Source organism: Schistocerca gregaria, chromosome 4, assembly GCF_023897955.1.
Source record: "Schistocerca gregaria isolate iqSchGreg1 chromosome 4, iqSchGreg1.2, whole genome shotgun sequence".
NCBI lineage: Eukaryota > Metazoa > Arthropoda > Insecta > Orthoptera > Acrididae > Schistocerca > Schistocerca gregaria.
Window position 1 is genome coordinate 202,027,063 of NC_064923.1, and position 24,050 is coordinate 202,051,112.

General features: G+C 40.9%; 1 protein-coding gene across 2 annotated transcripts in view; it reads right to left on the reverse strand.

Moving 5' to 3' along the window:
* Positions 1–24,050, reverse strand: part of LOC126268215 (transmembrane protein 245) — a 266,256-nt gene that overhangs the window by 101,602 nt on the left and 140,604 nt on the right. Inside the window, exons 9-10 of one of the 2 annotated variants that reach the window (XM_049973843.1) lie at positions 700–884; positions 100–355 (exon numbers count right to left, since the gene is read on the reverse strand). In XM_049973843.1, coding sequence (XP_049829800.1) covers positions 254–355; positions 700–884 — 287 coding nt within the window. In that variant the 3' untranslated portion in view covers positions 100–253. Of the gene's footprint in view, positions 1–99; positions 356–699; positions 885–24,050 lie in introns of those variants that run through there. The other variant, XM_049973842.1, reaches the window with a different exon arrangement.

Below are 24,050 nucleotides of genomic sequence, written 5' to 3' on the forward strand. Positions count from 1 at the left end.
CAAGTTCACATAAGTCTGTGAGTACAGCAATGTCACAGCTGCACCAATGTCCACTTGTAGTCTGAGCACTTTGTCCATCACTCGCACTTCACTAGACAGTTTATTATTACTCATAAGCAATGGAGACACACACTTAATACCCATGTCCATATCTGCAGGAGAGGGCTGAGAATGACACACAGATGTTTCATGTCCTTTTTACCGAAGGTTGTTGCAACTCACTGAAATACTGTTGCACTGTGGTGGTTGTTGTTTACTGTTGTTGTGTTGTCATCATTGTCATCGTTTCACACATCTCTGTCCAGCACCGTGTACGACTGCCAAATTGTCCTCCCCCTCGATAACTGACTGCCACCTGACGACCAGGAAGAGGAGCAAACACGGAGATGTCACATAAAACCTTGATCTGATCAACAGTGGCACTCTATACCTTGAAAGATAGAGCAATATACAACACTTTGGCCAAAGATGGAAATCTGTACACAAACAGTTACACAAAGTCTTCTGTTGCTACACAACTGTTGAATTACCACATTCCAAATTAATTTTTAAGTATTTCAAGCTATAAGCAATGTTATCAACAGTTCTCTGTTAGATAACTAACAGTAATGGCATATGTTATCAAATTAGTCACCTAATAAACACAAAAAAATCGTTTTCTGCAACATTTTAAATTGAAACATGACCAAAATTACTTACCAAGTTAACAAAGAAGTTTATAACAGCTGTTCCACCTCCAAATAGTACTGCAAACAATGCAGTAAATGAGTCGAATGCAAGTGATACGTTGCCTTTCAGTATTGTCCATATAGACTCCAAAAGTGTAATTAAAGTTTCTACATTTTCTTTTGCAAATGTAAAAAGTGCACTAAGATTGAAAAGTTCTGGAAAATAAGGAAAATATTACCAGTGAATCGCATTAAGTGTCAAAAAAGCACATGGTGCTGCTACTCACATGCATTTAATGAAACTGAACACACAGTACCACATGTAATATTACTGCTACGGTCCCATGGACAAAAAGTAGCTGATTGTCATCATCATCATTATTATGAATATGATCAGAAAACCTGGCAATGTCAATAATAGATAAAAAGTTCTCGGTCAATCTGTCGCATCTACTTCAAATAAAATGCCAACCTTCTCCATCACTGTGTTGACCATAGACGTGATCTTAAATACAGGAATATTGGGGGAGGGGGGCAGAGGGATCAGTGGTGGATGAGCACAGAGCACAACCTATTAAATAAACATAAGACTATGAACAAAGAGAATTCCGGCTCATACATCACACTATTGGGTTTCTGTCATTAGGGAAGCAATGTAAGTTAAGACTGTTGCAACTACTTTAATAGACACACCAGTTACACACTGAGCAATTCACAGAACTGTGCACTTAAAGCAAAAGTACACAGAAATACTTTTTGTAGTTTACAGTCTGGTGTAAGTGGTAGCACGGAAAGCAATGCTGGACAGTAGGTGTAAACATAATCCATGGAAATAGAGGGCACTACCGCAGCATGCAACATCCCCATGATATATACCTCTACATCTACATATATACTCCGCCAGCCACCAAGCGGTGTGTGGCAGAGGGCACAATTCGCGCCAAAGTCATATTCCCTACCCCCCCCTCTGTTCCACTCACTCACAGATCGCGCGAGGGAAAAACGACTGTCTAAGCACCTCAGTACGAGCTCTAATTTCCCTTATCTTTGAATGGTAATCATTGCACAATTTGAAAGTTGGTGGTAATAATATATGCTCTACATCCTCAGTGAAGATCGGATTTCAGTATTTAGTGAGCAGCTCCTTCCCTTTAGCGTGCCATCTATCTGCAAGTGTGTCCCACTTCAAACATTCTACAAGATTTGTAACGCTCTCGCAATGGCTAAATTTACCAGTCATGAATCTTGCCGCTCTTCTTTGGTCCTTCTCAATCTCTTGAATCAGACCTAACTGGTAAGGGTCCCATACAGACAAACAATACTCTAAGACTGGACAAACTAATGTATTGTAAGCTATTTCCTTTGTTGAAGGACTGCATTGCTTTAGGATTCTACCAATAAACCGCAATCTAGAAACGCCTTGCCCATTATTTGTGCAATCTGATCACTACATTTGAAATCATTTCAAATAGTCACACCCAGATACTTGACGGATGGTACCACTTTCAAAGACTGGGCATTTATTTTTTTCTCATACATTAATGGGGACGTTCACCTTGTTATACACAGTAGGTTACACTCACTAATACTGAGAGATAACTTCCAGTCATTACACCAAGCATTTATTTTCTGCAAATCCTCATTGATTTGTTCACAACTTTCATGTGATACTACTTTCCTGTATACTAGAGCAAAATCAGCAAAAACAGTCTAATGCTGCTGTCAATACCATCAACCAGATCGTTTATGTAAATCTTAAAAAGCAGCGGACCTATTACACTGCCCTGGGGCACACCTCAAGTTACACTTGTTTCCGCTGAAATCACCTCATTCAGGACAACATACTGCTCCATGTCTGTTAGAAAACCTTGTATCCAACAGCATATGTCATTGGACAGATTGTAAGCGCAGACTTTTTGGAGCAAGTAACAGTGCAGAATTGAGTCGAACGGCTTTTGAAAGTCGAGAAATATGGCATCAACCTGGGAGCTGATATCTAGAGCCTGTTGTATGTCACGCACAAAGAGGGCTAGCTCTGTCTCGCATGACCGCTGTTTCCTAAAACCATGCTAGTTTCTGCAGATGAGCTTCTCAGAGTCTAGAAAGGTCATTATGTCTGAACACAAAATATGTTCCATGATTATACAACAAATCAATGTCAGTGAAATTGGCCGGTAATTATGTGCATCCAATTTTCTATCCTTTTTATAGATTGCTATGACCTGGAACTTCTTCCAGTCCCATGGACCTTTCCGCTGTTCCAATGATCTCTGATAAATGATGGATAAGAATGGTGCTATATTTGTTGCATAGTCAACATATAATTTTATGGGGGTATTGTCTGGGCCAGATGCCTTCCTGGTGTCTAAGGATCTTAACTGTTTTACAATCCCAGATACACTAAACACTGTCAGCCATCCTTGTGTTTGTTCAATAACTGAAAGGGGGAATGTTGCTGCAGTCCTCTACCGTAAACAAGTTTTTGTAAGCTAGGTTTAGAATTTTGGCCTTCTGTTTATCATCATCAGTCACATTACCCGTACCGTCAGCAAGAGAAGGTATTGAATTACATGCAGTGTTCACAATAATCAGACTCGACCCCTGGCCAAGATATGCAGACAATGATCGAAAGCTTCAGATTTTACCTGTATTTGATAAGAAATTCACTGTTAACCTTTTATCCACAGACTCTACAGTCATAATGTCAATATTGTTTAGGCAGAATTTAACTGTCTCTCCAAACTCCATCTACCAGGTGAAGGGGACATTCACATCACCTCTCCCCTTATCAAGCTAACCCTGTCTGTTCGTTATGCTGTCTCAGGTTGGTCATTTTTTCCGTGTGTGTGTGTGTGTGTGTGTGTGTGTGTGTGTGAGAGAGAGAGAGAGAGAGAGAGAGAGAGAGAGAGAGAGGGGGGGGGGGGGGAGGGGGCAGACAACTGGGAAAGAAAAAATTGTCATTTATAATTTTTCAGAGAATCATCAGACGTCAACATCCAAGAATAAAGTGCAGGTTGCTCCTTAAGGCTTAACATGCAATACATACCAATCCTGCTAAACTCCATCAAAGTAAACATGAACTATCCTACAGATATCAGAGTTTGGGTCATTCCACAGGATCCCTTTACATCATTGAACAGCTAATGGTCGAGGAACAATTAAGGTAGGAAAACTAACAGAAAAAAGGACAGGTATACACTCGCACACCTTTTTTCCCCCTAAGGTAAGATTTTCCACCCCCGGGATTGGAATGACTCTTTACCCTCTCCCTTAAAACCCACATCCTTTCGTCTTTCCCTCTCCTTCCCTCTTTCCTGATGAAGCAACCGTTGGTTGCGAAAGCTTGAATTTTGTGTGTATGTTTGTGTGTCTATCAACCTGCCAGCACTTTCGTTTGGTAAGTCACATCATCTTTGTTTTTAGATGTATTTTTCCCGCGTAGAATGTTTCCCTACCAAACGAAAGGGTTGGTATGTTGATAGGAGACAAAAAACACACACACAAATTTCAAGCTTTCACACCCCAAGATTGCTTCATCAGGAAAGAGGGAAGGATAGGGAAAGACGAAAGGATGTGTCTGTATATGTGCGGACAGGGGTGTGTTGTGTGTGTGTGTGTGTGTGTGTGTGTGTGTGTGTGTGTGTGTGTGTGTGTGTGTGCGCGCGCGCGCGCGTGTATACCTGTCCCTTTTTCCCGATAAGGTAAGTCTTTCCGCTCCCGGGATTGGAACCTTTCGTCCTTCCCTCTTTCCTGACGAAGCAACCTTGGGTTGCGAAAGCTTGAAATTTGTGTGTGTTTTTATTGTCTCCTATCAACATACCAACACTTTCGTTTGGTAAGTAACCCTCATATATATAATACAGTACACCTGGGAAGTATATCAAACAACATTAATGTACTACTGAAAACCACCAACATACCTTTTGCTTACCGAACATGACATAATACAAAAACAAAAATACATGAACTCGAAACCACCAATATACTCACAACCAGAAATATGTAAAATTCAGTGCAAAGACTACCAAAAGTTGTAATAGATTAAAAACAAAGATTCCAAGACTTACCAAGCGGGAAAGCGCCAGTAGACAGGCACAATAAAATAACACAGAAACACAATTTCTAGCTTTCGCAACCAACGGTTGCTTCTTCAGGAAAGAGGGAAGGAGAGGGAAAGAGGAAAGGATGTGGGTAGGTAAGTCTTTCCGCTCCCGGGATTGGATTGACTCCTTACCCTCTCCCTTAAAATCCACATCCTTTCGTCTTTCCCCCTCCTTCCCTCTTTCCTGGAGAAACAACCGTTGGTTGCGAAAGCTAGAAATTTTGTGTGTGTGTTTGTGTGTTATTTTATTGTGCCTGTCTACCGGCACTTTCTCGCTTGGTAAGTCTTGGAATCTTTGTTTTTAATATATTTTTCCCATGTGGAAGTTTCTATCTACTTTATTTACATCAAAAGTTGTAATAGGACAGACAACCAGGAACTTCACCGCTAGATATCAAGAACATATTAGCCTAAGTGACAACAGTCTATCCATCTTTTTCTATCACATTAATTATGAACAACACACCAATTGGAAAATGCTGTTGATGTTTTACACATAACATCAAAGGGGCTGATAATGAACATACTGGAGGAAATTGAGATAAATCTACACACAAGAAATAATCCACATTGAATTCTCAAAAAACAAATTGACCTAAAATATAAAGACATAATCGAAAACTTTATTGATATCATGCACCAAGATCCTGGATAAATCATAAACCCAATAACACTCCTGACAAAATTGTCAACAAGCAGATGTAACCTTCAATATGCTGATCATCAGATATAATTGCTGTCTTGAAATTTCAACTGGAAACTAAGTTTATTTCTGACCATTATTAATGAAATGCCAGAACATAACAAACAGCTGATTAATACTAGAATAACAATGAAAGAAATTAATCTGTAAACAAATAGACAGCAACTGAAATAACAGAAGTTCTGAGATTTGCCACAAATGCTTTCACTAAATGTCCACTACAGATTAAGATTTATTTCTGATCACTACTAAATGAAAAGTCAAAATGTACTACAAAACTGATTATTATCATTACATTAATATAAAACATAACCAGTAGCAAATAGACAGCGACAGAAAAACAATATTGCAAGCAATTCAGGACTTGAAAACATATGTAAAATTATATTATTCATAAGTAAGTCACATATAATACAACAGACGCACCAAAATGTACAAGATATACTATTACAGAAAAAACTGATGATGGATGTGTAGCTGAAATAGGTCTACAGTTCAAATAAGAAATAATACTCATAGCAACGTAATTGGTTGCACAATTTTTTTATTTTTAATGCCCCTGGACAATGCTGAGTTGATCACTGACGAGAAAAAATGACTCTGCATCCAAAGATAGGTATTCCAGCCAATCCACCTGAACTGCTAAAACAATTTTTTTGGAAAAACACGTCAGCAACCATGGTGGTTGCAACCTCCCATGCCACTAATAGAAAATCTGACAGTGTTTGCTGTAAGGAAGGCATCACCCACTTTACTGCATGGCATCATCCAATGCGAACACAAGAGCCTCCTGCTGAAAGAACAACAAATCGGGCCCCACCAGAAGCCACAATAGCGCATCACCACTGGCACAATTCGCAGTGGGAGCAGTAACGAATGTCATATAAATAGTTACTGCAACTGATGATCGGTCCCATCTGGCACCTTGTAACAAAGGCAAAATAAGGAAACCAGCAGCTTGTGGTTGACAATGAGGAGGAACCTTGCCCCATACAGAAAAACATGAAACTTTTTAACTCCAGAAATAACAACTAACACCCCCTTTGCCACTTGTGAATAATTACGCTGCACAGCAGAAAGAGCCTTCGATGTGTAGGTGATGAGCTGTTCAATGCCATCTGGGTTCTAATGGGGCAGGACGACATCGATACCATACTGGGTCACACCATTTGCCAGAGCTAAATGTTTAACCAGTGTGAAAGAAGCCAAACAGGGTGCAGAGAAAAAACGCTGTTTGAAGGACAGGAAGGCCCAATGACAATCCACAGGTCAGACAAAGTTAACTCTTTTCTGGTGAAGCCAGTTAAGAGGATGTCCGTAAGGATAAGGCAATCCTTGCTAGCAATATATTTCAAAAAACACACCCTCTGGGGAAAAAGCTGCACTTTTCCAGCTCGCAATGTAGGTCATTCTCCAGGAGGTGTTGGAAAACTGACTGAAGGTTTCACAAATGCTCCTCCTAGTAGGGCCCACTACCCAGATATCATCAAGGTAATTCACACAACAGGGAATTAACTGACTGACCTGCTCCAAATACTGTTGACAAATTCCTAGCACAGACAAGATTCGGAAAGGCAAGCAACGAAACTGTTAACACTCAAGGGAGATGTTGAGAACCAAGAAAGTCCAAGAGACTGCGGCCGATGGTAACTGCAGGTAGACGTTGCTCAGTTCGCTGCATGAAACATACTAGCTCCCTGACAATTTCACCAACAACTCTGGTAGATGTGGGATTGGATCCATGACACATTATGTGCCGACCATCTGTTTAAAATTGCTGCAAAGGCTCACAGCACCATCAGGCTTTCGAATCACCATCAAACTGGTTACTCAACAGAATACAAGAAATAAAATATTTATCCTGTCAACACTGCAATTTGACCTTAACCTCGTCACCCCTGGTGATGAGAATGGAAGAGGGATGATAAAATTTAGGTACCGCCAATTGCTTAAAAGAAATATGCATTGAAATTTTCAGCCTGGCCCAAAGTATTCTCAAACAGCAGGCCAAATGATGAATGCAGTAAGGAGTCAAAATCGTGAAAAGGAACAGATTGAGACACTAAATGCACTAATAATCTGGAAGCCAAAAACAGAAAATATGCCTAGCTCAAAAATATTTTGGCCAGTCATGAACTGTTCACTAATAATATAAGCTGCCGTTCCAAATTCTTAGAAAACCTAGAGATGGAGTACTGCCCCCGCAAAGGACTGCACTGTTTACTATAAGATACAACCTGATGCAGTGGCCACTGCAACTCCAGGAGCCCCAAGAGCCTGTAAATATCTAAATTAGGAGTCTGGCTGTTCTGCTTTGTTGACTTTAAATTCAACCTGCTCCCCCCCACCCCCCACCCCCACCCACACCACGCAAACACACACACACGAAAAATGTCAACAAAATGCCCTGGGGCAACATATGTGGGGAGGTTGGGATGTCTCGACAATCCAGTATAAACAACGGGGTATCTGACAACTGAGTTGCAGCTCCCCTATCACAAACAGTTGCTAAATGGCCTCTCTGACAGCATACCCCGCACATGGCTTCCAAGTGTGGGCAGTCTCGGCAAACATGCAACAACTGATATTTGGGACAATAGCACCAGCTTGCCCAATGAGCACAAGGGGAATGATGACAATGCACCGGAATTGTCAACATACAGCAACTCGGTGCGAGGCAAGGCTCCAGGGGTATGCCATGTAGCACATGATCTGTTTATCAAGCACACCTAATTGAGCCACCTGCCAATTATCAGAAACAATGTCCCTTGCTGCTGTTGTCAGCTCACACAAAAATGCAATCTGGGTAACATCTGACAAAGGGTCGGAAGAGGCTAACTTCCTAGTCTGAATCAAATCTCAGGATCAGGCCCTAAATTAGTGAGTCAGCAAAAGAGATATCAAATTTGGGGCATTCAAAATGATTCTCATGCAAGAGATCCTGCAAACTGGTGATCCAGGCTGCATATGACTGCTCAGAGTGCTTGTGGCACTCAACAACCTCGTATTAACTTGGACTGCTGAACAACAAGGCGGCCTTAACAACTGAATGAACAATACACCTTACATGGCAGTGCAGCAGTGGCGGTAACTCTCCCACCCCTATAGATTCATCAAAACTCGCAAATGACATCAGGGGCAGAGAAGAAAACTGCACAAAGTTGACACCAATAGGGCAAGGGAGCAAAGCAACTCCACATCCCGCTTCATCAGCACCTTCATCTATTTGTGCTGCTGCTGTTCCTTTGGTAGGTGCAACTGTTCCTGCTATCATTGCAGAAATACCGGGTCCGTGGTGACCCAAAATGAATGCTACAAAAGAGAAACAAAAATTAGGGGCGCTGAATGTGTAAAAATGTCCTCAATCGCCACTTTGGTTTCTGCACTGGTGTGACAACTCTGCTACACAATACTGGCAGTTCAGGTACTTCATAGGCCAATGGCAGCTCGATAATAACTAGGGAACATAACTCTATGACAGGTAATGAAAACTCGCCCTGTGAGACAATCTAGAGGAATTGGGAAGTCTGAACCCTTGTCGGGAGGTGCATGCAGATCACTCATTACATGGTTGTGTCAGGCAGTTGTCAACTGAGGGCTCACATGCCTCCATTGTGCCATCAAGGCTGGTATACCATAAGAAGATTTGTACCACTCTAAGCATGGGTACTACTATTTGTTCACAATGAGTTGACTGAATTCTCTGTTTATGCTTATTGCTTCGTACTACCATCTACAACAATAAGAACTGTTCTGTGAACCATTTACTGTAGCAGGATATGGAATGACTATACTTCATATACACAGATACTTTGTCTTAGAGTTGCTACATCTACATCTACATTCATACTCCGCAAACCACCCAACGGTGTGCGGCAGAGGGCACTTTACGTGCCACTGTCATTACCTCCCTTTTCTGTTCCAGTCACGTATGGTTCGTGGGAAGAACGACTGTCTGAAAGCCTCCGTGCGTGCTCGAATCTCTCTAATTTTACATTCATGATCTCCATGGGAGGTATAAGTAGGGGGAAGCAGTATATTCGATACCTCATCCAGAAACACACCCTCCCGAAACCTGGCGAGCAAGCTACACCGCGATGCAGAGCGCCTCTCTTGCAGAGTCTGCCACTTGAGTTTGCTAAACATCTCTGTAACAATATCACAGTTACCAAATAACCCTGTGACGAAACGTGCCGCTCTTCTTTGGATCTTCTCTATCTCCTCCGTCAACCTGATCTGGTACGGATCCCACACTGATGAGCAATACTCAAGTATAGGTCGAACGAGTGTTTTGTAAGCCACCTCCTTTGTTGATGGACTACATTTTCTAAGGACTCTCCCAATGAATCTCAACCTGGTACCCGCCTTACCAACAATTAATTTTATATGATCATTCCATTTCAAATCGTTCTGCACGCATACTCCCAGATATTTAACAGAAGTAACTGCTACCAGTGTTTGTTCCGCTATCATATAATCATACAATAAAGGATCCTTCTTTCTATGTATTTGCAATACATTACATTTGTTTATGTTAAGGGTCAGTTGCCACTCCCTACACCAAGTGCCTATCCACTGCAGATCTTCCTGCATTTCGCTACAATTTTCTAATGCTGCAACTTCTCTGTATACTACAGCATCATCCGCGAAAAGCCTCATGGAACTTCCAACACTATCTACTAGGTCACTTATATATATTGTGAAAAGCAATGGCCCCATAACACTCCCCTGTGGCACGCCAGAGGTTACTTTAACGTCTGTAGACGTCTCTCCATAGATAACAGCATGCTGTGTTCTGTTTGCTAAAAACTCTTCAATCCAGCCACACAGCTGGTCTGATATTCCATAGGCTCTTACTTTGTTTATCATGCGACAGTGCGGAACTGTATCGAACGCCTACCGGAAGTCTAGGAAAATAGTATCTACCTGGGAGCCTGTATCTAATAATTTCTGGGTCTCATGAACAAATAAAGCGAGTTGGGTCTCACACGATCGCTGTTTCCGGAATCCATGTTGATTCCTAAAGAGTAGATTCTGGGTTTCCAAAAAAGACATGATACTCGAGCAAAAATCACGTTCTAAAATTCTACAACAGATCAACGTCATACATATACGTCTATAGTTTTGCGCATCTGCTCAACAACCCTTTTTGAAGACTGGGACTACCTGTGCTCCATCATCATCCCGGAGTACCTGGATATGCTGTTTCGAGCCACTTACTGATTTAACGTAAGACCAGAACTTCCTAGGATTTTCTGTCAAGTCGGTACATAGAATTTTACTTTCGAATTCACTGAACGCTTCACGCATAGCCCTCCTTACGTTAACTTTGACATCGTTTAGGTTCTGTTTGTCTGAGAGGTTTTGGCTGCATTTAAACTTGGAGTGAAGCTCTCTTTGCTTCCACAGTAGTTTCCTAACTTTGTTGTTGAACCACGGTGGGTTTTTCCCATCCTTCACAGTTTTACTCAGCACATACCTGTCTAAAACGCATTTTACAATTGCCTGAAACTTTTTCCATAAACACTCAACATTGTCAGTGTCGGAACAGAAATTTTCGTTTTGATCTGTTAGGGTTAGGTAGCCTGAAATCCGCCTTCTATTACTCATGCTAAACAGATAAACCTTCCTCCCTTTTTTTTTATATTCCTATTAACTTCCATATTCAGGGATGCTGCAATGGCCTTATGATCACTGATTCCCTGTTCTGCACTTGTTGTTGTTGTTGTGATCTTCAGTCCTGAGACTGGTTTGATGCACCTCTCCATGCTACTCTATCCTGTGCAAGCTTCTTCATTTCCCAGTACCTACTGCAACCTACATCCTTCTGAATCTGCTTAGTGTATTCATCTCTTGGTCTCCCTCTACGATTTTTACCCTCCACGCTGCCCTCCAATACCAAATTGGTAATCCCTTGATGCCACAGAACATGTCCTACCAACCGATCCCTTCTTCTGGTCAAGTTGTGCCACAAACTTCTCTTCTCCCCAATCCTATTCAATACTTCCTCATTAGTTATGTGATCTACCCATCTAATCCTCAGCATTCTTCTGTAGCACCACATTTCGAGAGATTCTTTTCTCTTCTTTTCCAAACTATTTATCGTCCATGTTTCACTTCCATACATGGCTACACTCCATACAAATACTTTCAGAAATGACTTCCTGACACTTAAATCTATACTCGATGTTAAAAAATTTCTCTTCTTCAGAAACGCTTTCCTTGCCATTGCCAGTCTACATTTTATATCCTCTCTACTTCGACCATCATCAGTTATTTTGCTCCCCAAATAGCAAAACTCCTTCACTACTTTAAGTGTCTCATTTCCTAATCTAATTCCCTCAGCATCACCCGACTTAATTCGACTACATTCCATTATCCTCGTTTTGCTTTTGTTGATGATCATCTTATATCCTCCTTTCAAGACACTGTCCATTCCGTTCAACTGCTCTTCCAAGTCCTTTGCTGTCTCTGACAGAATTACAATGTCATCGGCGAACCTCAACATTTTTATTTCTTCTCCATGGATTTTAATACCCACTCCGAATTTTTCTTTTGTTTCCTTTACTGCTTGCTCAATATACAGATTGAATAACATCGGGGAGAGGCTACAACACTGTCTTACTCCCTTCCCGACCACTGCTTCCCTTTCATGTTCTGCACTTACAGAGTCGAAAAGTTCGGGTCTGTTTGTTATCAGTAGGTCCAAGATGTTATCTCTACGAGTCGGTTCTCTGTTTAATTGCTCAAGGTAATTTTCGGATAGTACACTCAGTATAATGTCACTCGATGCTCTGTCCCTACCACCTGTCCTAAACATCTGAGTATCCCAGTCTATATCTGGTAAATTGAAATCTCCACCTAAGACTATAATGTGCAGTCCTAATGTTAGCAGAGGCCAGACACAAAACACTTGCAGTCCAGAGTAGTGAGATTTCTACCGAACCAGAACTAGGGAGTCACTCCAGAGGTCCTCAGATAGTGGTCTTCCACATAATGACATTACTAGAGACAGGAAAAAATACTGAACTAGTGAGTGTAACTTGCATAAATATTTACTTACCAATACATGAAAATGAAGAACACAATGCACGTGGGTGTTTGTTTGTTTGTGTGTGTGTGTGTGTGTGTGTGTGTGTGTGTGTGTGTGTGTGTGTGTGTGTGTTTTCAAATTAGCTTATGATTATGTCATCTCAGTATAATGAAACTAAAATTTTGTAAACATAAAGTATTACACAGCAAAATGAGGACTGGCCCAATAAAGGTGCTAAAACATATTCCCAGAGATATGTGGCGGCTGATGGAAAAAAAAAAAAAAAAACACACACACACACACACACACACACACACACACACACACACACACACACACGGCCAGGTTGTTTTCATGTCTGCATGCAGCTTCTTGTTAGCTACTTCCAATCACTCATAGTCCCAGTGACACTGGGTTGTTCTACTCGAAACTAAGAAGATGGCCAACTGAACAATGGAACACGTTACCTCACAGTGCTCCTCTATGTGCAAGTTTGGTTACTTTATCAAGTGCAACAATTTCAGTGCCCTAATGGATCCAGGTATTCCAGCAAAATAGCCTTGGTCTTATACTTGGGTATCTCCCTCTTTATCTGGTTACACTTGTTGTAAAGTACAGAAAGGGTGAGAGTGAGATCTGATAATAAATTTTCTGCTGTGATGACATCCATTACAGAGTGGTTAGGGTAGCATATACTTCTGTGCCATAATTGTTCACTGTCCATAAAGTTGCAGAAATCTGAAGACATTATAATGGTAAACCATGGAGCTGTCAAAGTATTTCCCCCTCATGTATTCCTCATCAATACATATAAAATTAAAGATAAATCATTTATAAAAATTTAGTCTAAAGTAAAAGGTTTTCTTGTACCCAGTAAAACTTCAAATCATTTTGGGTCTTTGAAGTCATCAGGGCAGGTGCATGGGTGTATATTCCAAATGGCTTGGCCACATAATATAGATTTCTGAACCCCCCCACTCACTCACACACACACACACACACACACACACACACACACACACACACACACAAGCTTATCACTTTGATAAAGTGATGTGTTGCACAAGCATTTATTGAACTGACCGATGAAGATCAGCACTATGAAAAGTTTATTTTCAAAATCTATTAGATAATTGGACTGTTTGGGTGTATATTTTATTTACGCACACGTATCATGAGGTGGATGGATGCAGCACATCTACAAGCTGGGAAAATATACCATGTTCACGGTTCCTGCTGGTGGGTGATTTATTCCTGGTTGCCCATTCCTGTCTTGGAGATGTAGTGGGTGCTACAGGGGAAGACTGGCCATGACAAGGCCCACGACTTCCCAGGGATAATACAAAACTTGTTAAACAGACATATTAAACTGACATCTGTTAATGAAGATAGAACATATTTGGTCTTTGTACTTATCAATATTTTTGTGATGTTCCACATATTATTAAGGTTTTTGTGATGTTCCACATAATGTAACAACTGTATAATGCACTGTTACTGTAAATAAGTGTACAATATACGAGATGCTGCTAATGAGAAGCATTGCATTTATTTTGAGAGCAGGATGTTGGATTATCTTCCAGCAGTAAATGTGATCAGAAGAGGCTGGAGAGTGTGCTGAAATAACAAGGTGAGTAAGATTAAGTAACTTCAAGTCTTAGCTCCCGATGAGACTTGCCTTCACTTCACCACCAAATATAACAGTAAAAAAAGAACCAGAGGAACATCGCACATGGCAACCATCAACATCAACTGAGAACAAATATGGCTGGGAGTAAATAAAATTTACGAAGAATATTAATAGTTAACATACATTTGAAATTTTAAGAGAATTGGTGAATTTTGAGTACACAGCTAATACATTTATATCCATACAACACAAACCACTGCTTGGTGATATCTGATATCTGTTGTCACTGATAATGAAGATAAATAGCCAAAGCCAACATCAGCCATTGCGGCATGCTGATCTACAGCAGCAGCAGTATCTATGGTGCATTTACAGTTGGTGACATTGCGCTCTACACACCAATACCACTTCCCATTGGCATCTATGTGCGGCAAGATTCTAATGAGCTGTATATTGTCTGACTTGATTAGTTTCCGAACATGTGGTTCATTTGTTTATTTGTGTCTGCTACCCTTGTTACAATATTGAACTAAGACCTATCATACATGTATTATTCTAAACACTGCATTACAAGGAAAATTAATTCACATGTCCCAGTGTGATTTTAGAAAAATGGCGAACAACTTGCCAATGAAATAAAACATTAAAAAACATTGTGTACTGCCTTACGGCAGGTCTTGTCAGGGGGGAGCCTCATCAGAGAGGTCCACTTTGGGAAGAGATTCCAGTGGTGGTTTCCATTGCCTTCCACTAATGATAATGAAATGATAATGAGGACAACACAACACCCAGTTCCTGAGCGGAGAAAATCTCCGACCCAGCCAGCAATCGAACCCGGGCCCCTTGGCGTGACAAGCCACCATGCTGACAACTCAGCTATCGGCGTGTACAAATAAAACATACTAAAGCAGAATTTAAAAATGCAATAAAAACAAGAAACATCACGCCAGAACAGCACTTAAAAGCAGTAAATACAGAATAGCATCTCGCAGTTACAGACAAAACTTTACACCTTACTAGATGAAATAAATTCAGAAATATTGAGTTGCACATTTTATCCTGAAAGGAAGCAAATGAGCAATTTAAGGAAGTGAACACAGACTTTAAAAATTAAAAGATTTTAATGAGCAGGAATGATAGAAAACAATACACAAACAAAACTCAGGCACTCAAGTATGGTGGGAAGCACTGAAACCAAGCAAAGTTCCAGATGTATCCACATTTTCAGGCACTGACTTGTTATTCTGAACGAGCAGTAGTTGACCTAGTTGATAGTAAAGTTGGAGAAAGGATTAAATCATCTGTAGAGAAACAAATTCTAATGCATAAACAAACAGAACAGAGAGTGATCAATGGAAAATTTGGGACAACGAAAATTAGGGACGTAGATTTTAGGTAAACATTTATGTGCCCTGAGGAGTGTACTAAAGTAAACTATGCTTGAACACCTAACTTTGCAAGGCACTTGAACTGTAATCATTATATGGATAAAAATTTAAGCCTCGAGCATAGTATGTGTCAGGGTAGGTTGGATATGAGGAGATACACCAAAGCTTGTAGTGGTTGCTATTGCTATTGTGAGAAGTATTCAAACAAAAAGATACTTCATGGCATGAAAGCAACAAAGCCCTGGTAGGTTGCCAGAGGAATTTGGCACCACATCTGCAGTCATGAGTCACCTAATTCTCATAAATTCTGGGAAAGGGGAAGGGGAAGGGGGGAGGGATGAGCTGTAACCCCACGTTCAGTCACATAGAGATGTTTTCAATTGGGTTTGGATGTGGTGAGTTGGAGTGCCAGCACATCAATTGGAACTCACCACTGTGTTCCTTGAATCACTCCATCCAACATCTGGCCTTGTGACATGGTTAATTATCCTGTTGAAAAATGCCACTGTTGTCAGGAAACATGATTGTCATGAAGGGCTGTAAGTGGTCTGAAACCAGTGTACAATACTCCTTGGCTGTCATGGTGTTTTCATGAGCTCCACTGGACCCAGAGATGCTCACGTGAATGTTCCCCAGAGCATAATGGAACTGCCGCTAGTTTGTCTCTGTCTCGCAATACAGGTGTCAAGGAGCTACTCTCTTGGAAGACAATGGATTCATGTCCTTCCATTGGCATGATGAAGAAGGTATTGGGATCCACCAGACCATGCAACAATTTGCCACTGCACCAATGTCTAGTGCCAATGGTCACGTGCCCTTTTCCATTATAGCTGCCAATGTCATGGTGTTAACACTGGCACATGCTATGGAGGCCCACTGTTAGGAGTGTTCAGTGCACTGTGTATTTAGATATACTTGTACACTGACTAACATTAAGGTCTGACTGATGTCGGTTCCGCCACAGTTTTCCACCTCTCCTGCTAGGCCTATGACGACCGAGATCCATAATGAGGGGTGGCAGCCCAACCCCACAATGTCTGTATGGGTTTCACCTTGGTTTTGCAACATGTTGAAGACACTCACCACAACACTCCTTGGACACCCGACAAGGCGTGCCAGTTTCAGAAATGTTCTTGCTGAGTCTCTGGGTCATCGCAATATGCTCTACATCAAACTCAGAAAGACCACCTGCCTTCCCCATCCTACGCATGGACAGCACGCTTACTGATACTACATGCACTGTGTGTGTCTGATTAGCAGTCATTCCTCACCAGGTGATGCTGCTATCACCTGGAAGGGTTTTATCAACAGTAGGTCAGTGATCATAATGTTCTGGCTGGTCAGTGTATTTGAATGGAGCATTATTCTATAAAAGCTTTCGATATATGATACTATGGAATTTATTATATGCAGAACCATTCAGATTTATAAGTGCAGTAGTGTATACCTCGTAATTTCAGACATGCTACTTTATGTACATTTACTTTCAGAAAAAAATGAACACCTTGAATGATTAGAGATAGAGAGAGGATGTTCATACTCACTGAACATGTACATTAGTATGTTCTGCAGAAATGATTAGAATTTTAGTCATCTCTGTTTGGCATATGTCATGTTGCCTAGCAGGCACAGGGTCGCCATGGGCCTGATAACTTGTTCCATGCGTAATGGCATCGACACATACAAGGGGTGAATGGTGTCCTGTGGTATAGCCATCCATTAAGCATTCACCTGGTTCTAAAGTTCACCTGTGGTGGTCGGCATTGGGTCACAGCACTACAACTGTTGTTTCACAATATCTCTCACATTTCCGATTGGTGACAAGTCTGGTGATCTGGATGGGCAGGGCAAAAGGCTGACATCCTGTGACATCAAGAAAGCACGTGTTCATGCAGCAACAAGTGGTCGTACATTGTCTTCCTAAAAACAATGGCATCTGAGGTGTTGTGCATAAAGGGTAGGCTATGGGTTGCAGGGTGTCATTCACATATGTCACACTGATCACACTGCCCTGGACACGCACTAACTGTGATATGCAGTTGTACCCAGTATCACCCCACACCATAAGGCTTTGAGTTGGCTTGTTTGTCTTGTGCAAATGCAGTCACTGTGATGCCACTCCCCCTGTGTGTGGTGAACCAAAATGTGGCCATCATTTTCAAACACACAGAACCTGGATTTGTCCAAAAACACTACCTGATGTCATCCCTGTCCCTGATGATGATGTTCCATACACCATTGCCTTCTAGTATGTTTCTGCACATTCATCAAAGGTAGGCAGAGAGGTGGCACACAAACCCCATGCCATAGTAAACAGACCACCACCACTAATAGTGTACAATGTGTTCCACTGTAGCGCCAGAGGTGAGGAAGATGCAGATCTGTCCTGCAGTGTCATACAGATGAGAGCCGATATTCTTGGGGACGGGGGGTGTCTGGTCTGGATTGTGTGACCTGATCCATCTCATCACATTCTACGGTCTTCCATGAACCATCACGCACACATCCGTTACACTCCCAAAACACTTCTGAGCCACACAAGCAGCCATTCCCCAGATGGATAGATCACATTCTCTCGTGGCAATAACACACTGTCTTTCAAACTCACCAATTTGACAGTACGATTCACGCATACGCCCTTGTGGCTGCTCAAGTCACACTAATCCATTACCTTCAGTTTATAGTGACAATGACAGCCTTAGGTGCATTTTACCAGTGAGTTGTTGGTGCCATGATATCGGTGTTGACCTTGAACCTGTGGGCTGACATGGTTTAAATGCTAATCATTTTTGCAGAACATACTAATGTACATGTCCTGTGAATATGAACATTCTATCTCTAGTTGCTCAAGGTGATCTGTTTATTATGAACATGAGTGTAAATGTTTGGAGCTGAATGGCAATAAGGATGATGTTCAGTAAAACAGTCATAAGCCTAGATTTAATATGTGTCACTAGCTCAAGTCCTGGAGGTGGTTTGGTTGATTTATGCTGAGGACACAATAGTATATGCCTGACGGAACGTGCCTCCAGAACACTGATATCTGAAATGGAAGCATTTTTAGTGTACTATGTTGTTTAAGATTTTACAGTATTATTTACTTACCCTTATGTACTCACTTGAGGCAATGAAATTGTCTACATAAATATTTGTTAACTGTTGGAGGAAAGTAATAGTGTTTAGGTGAATTTGGGTCACTGTGTAATGCATATTAATTCCTTTAATTATTAGACTATGATTCTATATCTCATGATATTTTATTACAGAATAGGAATTTTTTCGCCTTATGTTAAGTGTGCTTACAACATTACTGGTTATATAAATGAAAGTATAAGTTACTTTGATCTAATTTTAAACTTAATGACACTGTGCTAGTAAAGTCTTTCATCACATTTCACAAAGAAAGAAATGAGCATGATTTCCTATTTCCAGAATGAGATTTTCACTCTGCAGTTGAGTGTGCGCAGATATGAAACTTCCTGGCAGATTGAAAATGTATGCTGGACCAAGACTCAAACCCGGGACCTTTGCCTTTTGCGGGCAAGTACTCTACCAACTTAGCTATCCAAGCACGGCTCACGCCCCGTCCTCACAGCTTTACTTCTGCCAGTACCTCGCCTCCTCCCTTCCAAACTTTACAGAAACTCTCCTGCGAACCATGCAGAACTAGCACTCCTGAAAGAAAGGATATGGCGGAGACATGGCTCAGCCACAGCCTGGGGAATGTTACCAGAATGGGATTTTCACTCTGCAGTGGAGTAATCCTATCCCCATGAACCATGAACCTTGCCGTTGGTGGGGAGGCTTGCGTGCCTCAGCGATACAGATAGCCGTACCGTAGGTGCAACCACAAGGGTGGGGTATCTGTTGAGAGGCCAGACAAACGTGTGTGTCCTCAAGAGGGGCAGCAGCCTTTTCAGTAGTTGCAGGGGCAACAGTCTGGATGATTGACTGACCTGGCCTTGTAACAATAAACAAAACTGCCATCCTGTGCTGGTACTGCAAACGGTTGAAAGCAAGGGGAAACTACAGCCATAATTTTTCCAGAGGGCATGCAGCTTTACTGTATGGTTAAATGATGATGGCGTCCTCTTGGGTAAGAAATTCCGGAGGTAAAATAGTCCCCCATTCGGATCGGTGTTCAATGGATCGGAGCGTTGAATGTCAGATCCCTTAATCGGGCAGGTAGGTTAGAAAATTTAAAAAGGGAAATGGATAGGTTAAAGTTAGATATAGTGGGAATTAGTGAAGTTCATTGGCAAGAGGAACAAGACTTTTGGTCAGGTGAATACTGGGTTATAGATACAAAATCAAATAGGGGTAATGCAGGAGTAGATTTAATAATGAGTAGGAAAATAGGAGTGCGGGTAAGCAACTACAAAGAGCATAGTGAACACATTATTGTGGCCAAGATAAACACGAGTCCCATGCCTACCACAGTAGTTGAAGTTTATATGCCAACTTGTTCTGCAGATGATGAATAAATTGATGAAATGTATGATGAGATAAAAGAAATTATTCAGGTAGTGAAGGGAGACGAAAATTTAATAGTCACGGGTGACTGTCATTCGAGAGTAGGAAAAGGGAGAGAAGGAAACATAGTGGGTAAATATGGATTGGGGGAGAGAAATGAAAGAGGAAGCCGTCTGGTAGAATTTTGCACACAGCATAACTTAATCATAGCTAACACTTGGTTCAAGAATCATAAAAGAAGGTTGTATACATGGAAGAATCCTGAAGATACTAGAAGGTATCAGATAGATTATATAATGGTAAGACAGAGATTTAGGAACCAAGTTTTCAATTGTAAGACACTTCCAGGGGCAGATGTCGACTCTGACCACATTCTATTGGTTATGAACTGTAGATTAAAACTGAAGAAACTACAAAAAGGTGCTAATTTAAGGAAATGGGACCTGGATAAACTGAAAGAACCAGAGGTTGTACAGAGTTTCAGGGAGAGCATAAGGGAACAATTGACAGGAATGGGGGAAAGAAATACAGTAGAAGAGGAATGGGTAGCTATGAGGCTTGAAGTAGTGAAGGCGGCAAAGGATCAAGTAGGTAAAAAGACAAGGACTAGTAGAAATCCTTGGGTAACAGAAGAAATATTGAATTTAATTGATGAAAGGAGAAAATATAAAAATGCAGTAAATGAAGCTGGCAAAAAGGAATGCAAACGTCTCAAAAATGAGATTGACAGGAAGTGCAAAATGGCTAAGCTTGGGAGAGCCAGTCCTGACAAAACTCTACAATCTGGTGATCAAGATGTATGAGACAGGCGAAATACCCTCAGACTTCAAGAACAATATAATAATTCCAATCCCAAAGAAAGCAGGTATTGACAGATGTGAAAATTACAGAATTATCAGTTTAATAAGTCACAGCTGCAAAATACTAACACGAATTCTTTACAGACGAATGGAAAAACTGGTAGAAGCCGACCTCGGAGAAGATCAGTTTGGATTCTGTAGAAATGTTGGAACACGTGAGTCAATACTGACCCTACGACTCATCTCAGAAGCTAGATTAAGGAAGGGCAAACGTACGTTTCTAGCATTTGTAGACTTAGGGACAGATTTTGACAATGTTGACTGAAATACTCTCTTTCAAATTCTAAAAATGGCAGGGGTAAAATACAGGGAAAGAAAGGCTATTTACAATTAGTACAGAAACCAGACAGCAGTTATAAGAGTCGAAGGGCATGAAAGGGAAGCAGCAGTTGGGAAGGGAGTGACACAGGGCTGTAGCCTCTCCCCAATGTTATTCAATCTGTATATTGAGCAAGCAGCAAAGGAAACAAAAGAAAAATTCAGAGTAGGTACTAAAATCCATGGAGAAGAAATAAAAATGTTGAGGTTCGCCGATGACATTGTAATTCTGTCAGAGACAGCAAAGGACTTGGAAGAGCAGTTGAACGGAATGGACAGTGTCTTGAAAGGAGGATATAAGATGAACATCAACAAAAGCAAAACGAGGATAATGGAATGTAGTCGAATTAAGTCGGGTGATGCAGAGGGAATTAGATTAGGAAATAAGACACTTAAAGTAGTAAAGGAGTTTTGCTATTTGGGGAGCAAAATAGCTGATGATGGTCGAAGTAGAGAGGATATAAAATGTAGACTGGCAATGGCAAGGAAAGCGTTTCCGAAGAAGAGAAATTTGTTAACATCGAGTATAGATTTAAGTGTCAGGAAGTCATTTCTGAAAGTATTTGTATGGAGCGTAGCCATGTCTGGAAGTGAAACATGGACGATAAATAGTTTGGACAAGAAGAGAATAGAAGCTTTTGAAATGTGGAGCTACAGAAGACTGCTGAAGATTATATGGGTAGATCAGATAACTAATGAGGAGGTATTGAATAGAATTGGGGAGAAGAGGAGTTTGTGGCACAACTTGACAAGAAGGGACCGGTTGGTAGGACATGTTCCGAGGCCTCAAGGGATCACAAATTTAGCATTGGAGGGCAGCGTGGAGGGTAAAAATCATAGAGGGAGACCAAGAGATGAATGCACTAAGCAGATTCAGAAGGATGTAGGTTGAAGGAGGTACTGAGAGATGAAGAAACTTGCACAGGATAGAGTAGCATGGAGAGCTGCATCAAACCAGTCTCAGGACTGAAGACAACAACAACAACAACAACAACGATAAGTAATATGGCTGGGTTTAGGGATAAGTTAATCCATGTATATAGTTAAATGTAGAATTTGCACAAACTGTGTCACATTGTTAATCTTTCCATTTGGCGTCAATAGTAAGGTGTCAGGACCACTTTTCAGGGTCTGTATGGGTGGAAATGGGAAATTCTGTTGTGTAAGGTCGCTGAACAACTTTATCCTTTGGCTCTTCAGCAAAGAACCTGTTAAGATGGAAATACTAAGGTAGGGGTGGAATAGTTATCAGTCTTTGGGGTCTACCTTCTTTCTCTCTTATGTTCTAATATCCTTAGTCTTTTTTTTTTTTCTGTTCTGTTTATATATATTGAGCGGTGCATGAGCAAAAACCATGAAACTACAGGACTGCTAATGATCCCTATGGATGATAAATACTTGATACCTGAAATTCCAAATCCATAGCAAGAGTGATTACCTGGTAGATAACTTAGTCAAAGTAAAACAGGTAACCTATGATTAATGGTTTTCACTCTATTGTGGAGCATTCCACAGTTAATAAACATGAATAAATATATTCATTGAAAATGAGATATAATTACAACTGTAATGGTACATCAAAGTTACAAATAATTTTTAATACTTGTTGCGAAGTTGGAACTTTAGATATCTGTTGTTTCTTTAACGTTTCAATGTAATGGTGATATCATTCGCCTAAGGGGGGGAACCTGTAGTGTAACATATCACTTTGATGAAGTGATGTGTTGTACAAGCATTTTTCGAACCGAGCAATGATCATCGCCACTAAAATTTTATTACCGTAATGTATTAGATTACCCAAACAAGAGCAGTTGGACGTATGGGAATGAAAAGTACAAGAATATGGAATGAAATTTAGTATAAGTAAAAGTGAGAAGATTGTCACAACAAGAACGAAGGAGAGCAGAACAACGGGAATAACAATTGGTGGGGAATGATGAGGAGAGTGGAGAGTTTCAAGTACCTAGGAAGCCTGATACAGGAAGATGGAAAAAAATGACAGGGAAATAAAGCAAGTGGGGGAGAAAAGCAGAAGCATTTGGGAAGAGTGTCAGAAGCCTTATATGGAACAAGGATGTACCACAAATCAGTAAAAAGGTTATATACCAGTCATACTATGTCCCAATCTTGACATATTTAGCAGAAACCTGGGTTATGAAAGGAAGAGAGAAAAGCAAAGTACAAGCTAGTGAGATGAAATTCTTGAGAAACAGTACTGGAGTGACAAAGATAGACAGGAGGAGAGAGAGAAATCAAGGCTGAGATAGTATGGACACGTTAAGAGAATGGAGAACAAGAGGATACCCAGGAGGTTACACAAGATGAAACTGGAAGGAAAGAGACCAAGAGGAAGACCGAGAGAGAGATGGCTGAAAGGAGTAGAGGAATGCGTCCAGAAGAAAAGAGAAGACTGTACCAAGATGAAGACGGAGAAATGGTGGCAACACAGAAGACGATGTTCCGTACAGACCCGGCCAGAGGCTGGAAACTGTCCAAGATGATGATGATGATGATTAGATAATCTATTGTTTGGATGTATGTTTTATTAATGCACATGTAGCATGAGGTGAATTGGTGCAGCAGATCTGCAAGCTGAAAAGATGATAACCATTGTACCACGTTAGCGGTATCTGCTGGCTAAATGATTTATTCCGGGTTTTGGGTGTTCCTGTTGGAGATATAGTGGGCACTGGGCACTATAGAGGAAGAGTGGCCTTGCATTAATTTTGAGAGTTGGGTGTTGGATTTTTACTCTTATTAATTTCCAGTAGTAACAGCAAATTTTGAGAAAATAAGTTTGATGAGAAGAGGTTGGGGAATGTGCTAAAATAATAAGGTGAGCAAAATTGTAGTTTTACATACCTGAAAATATATA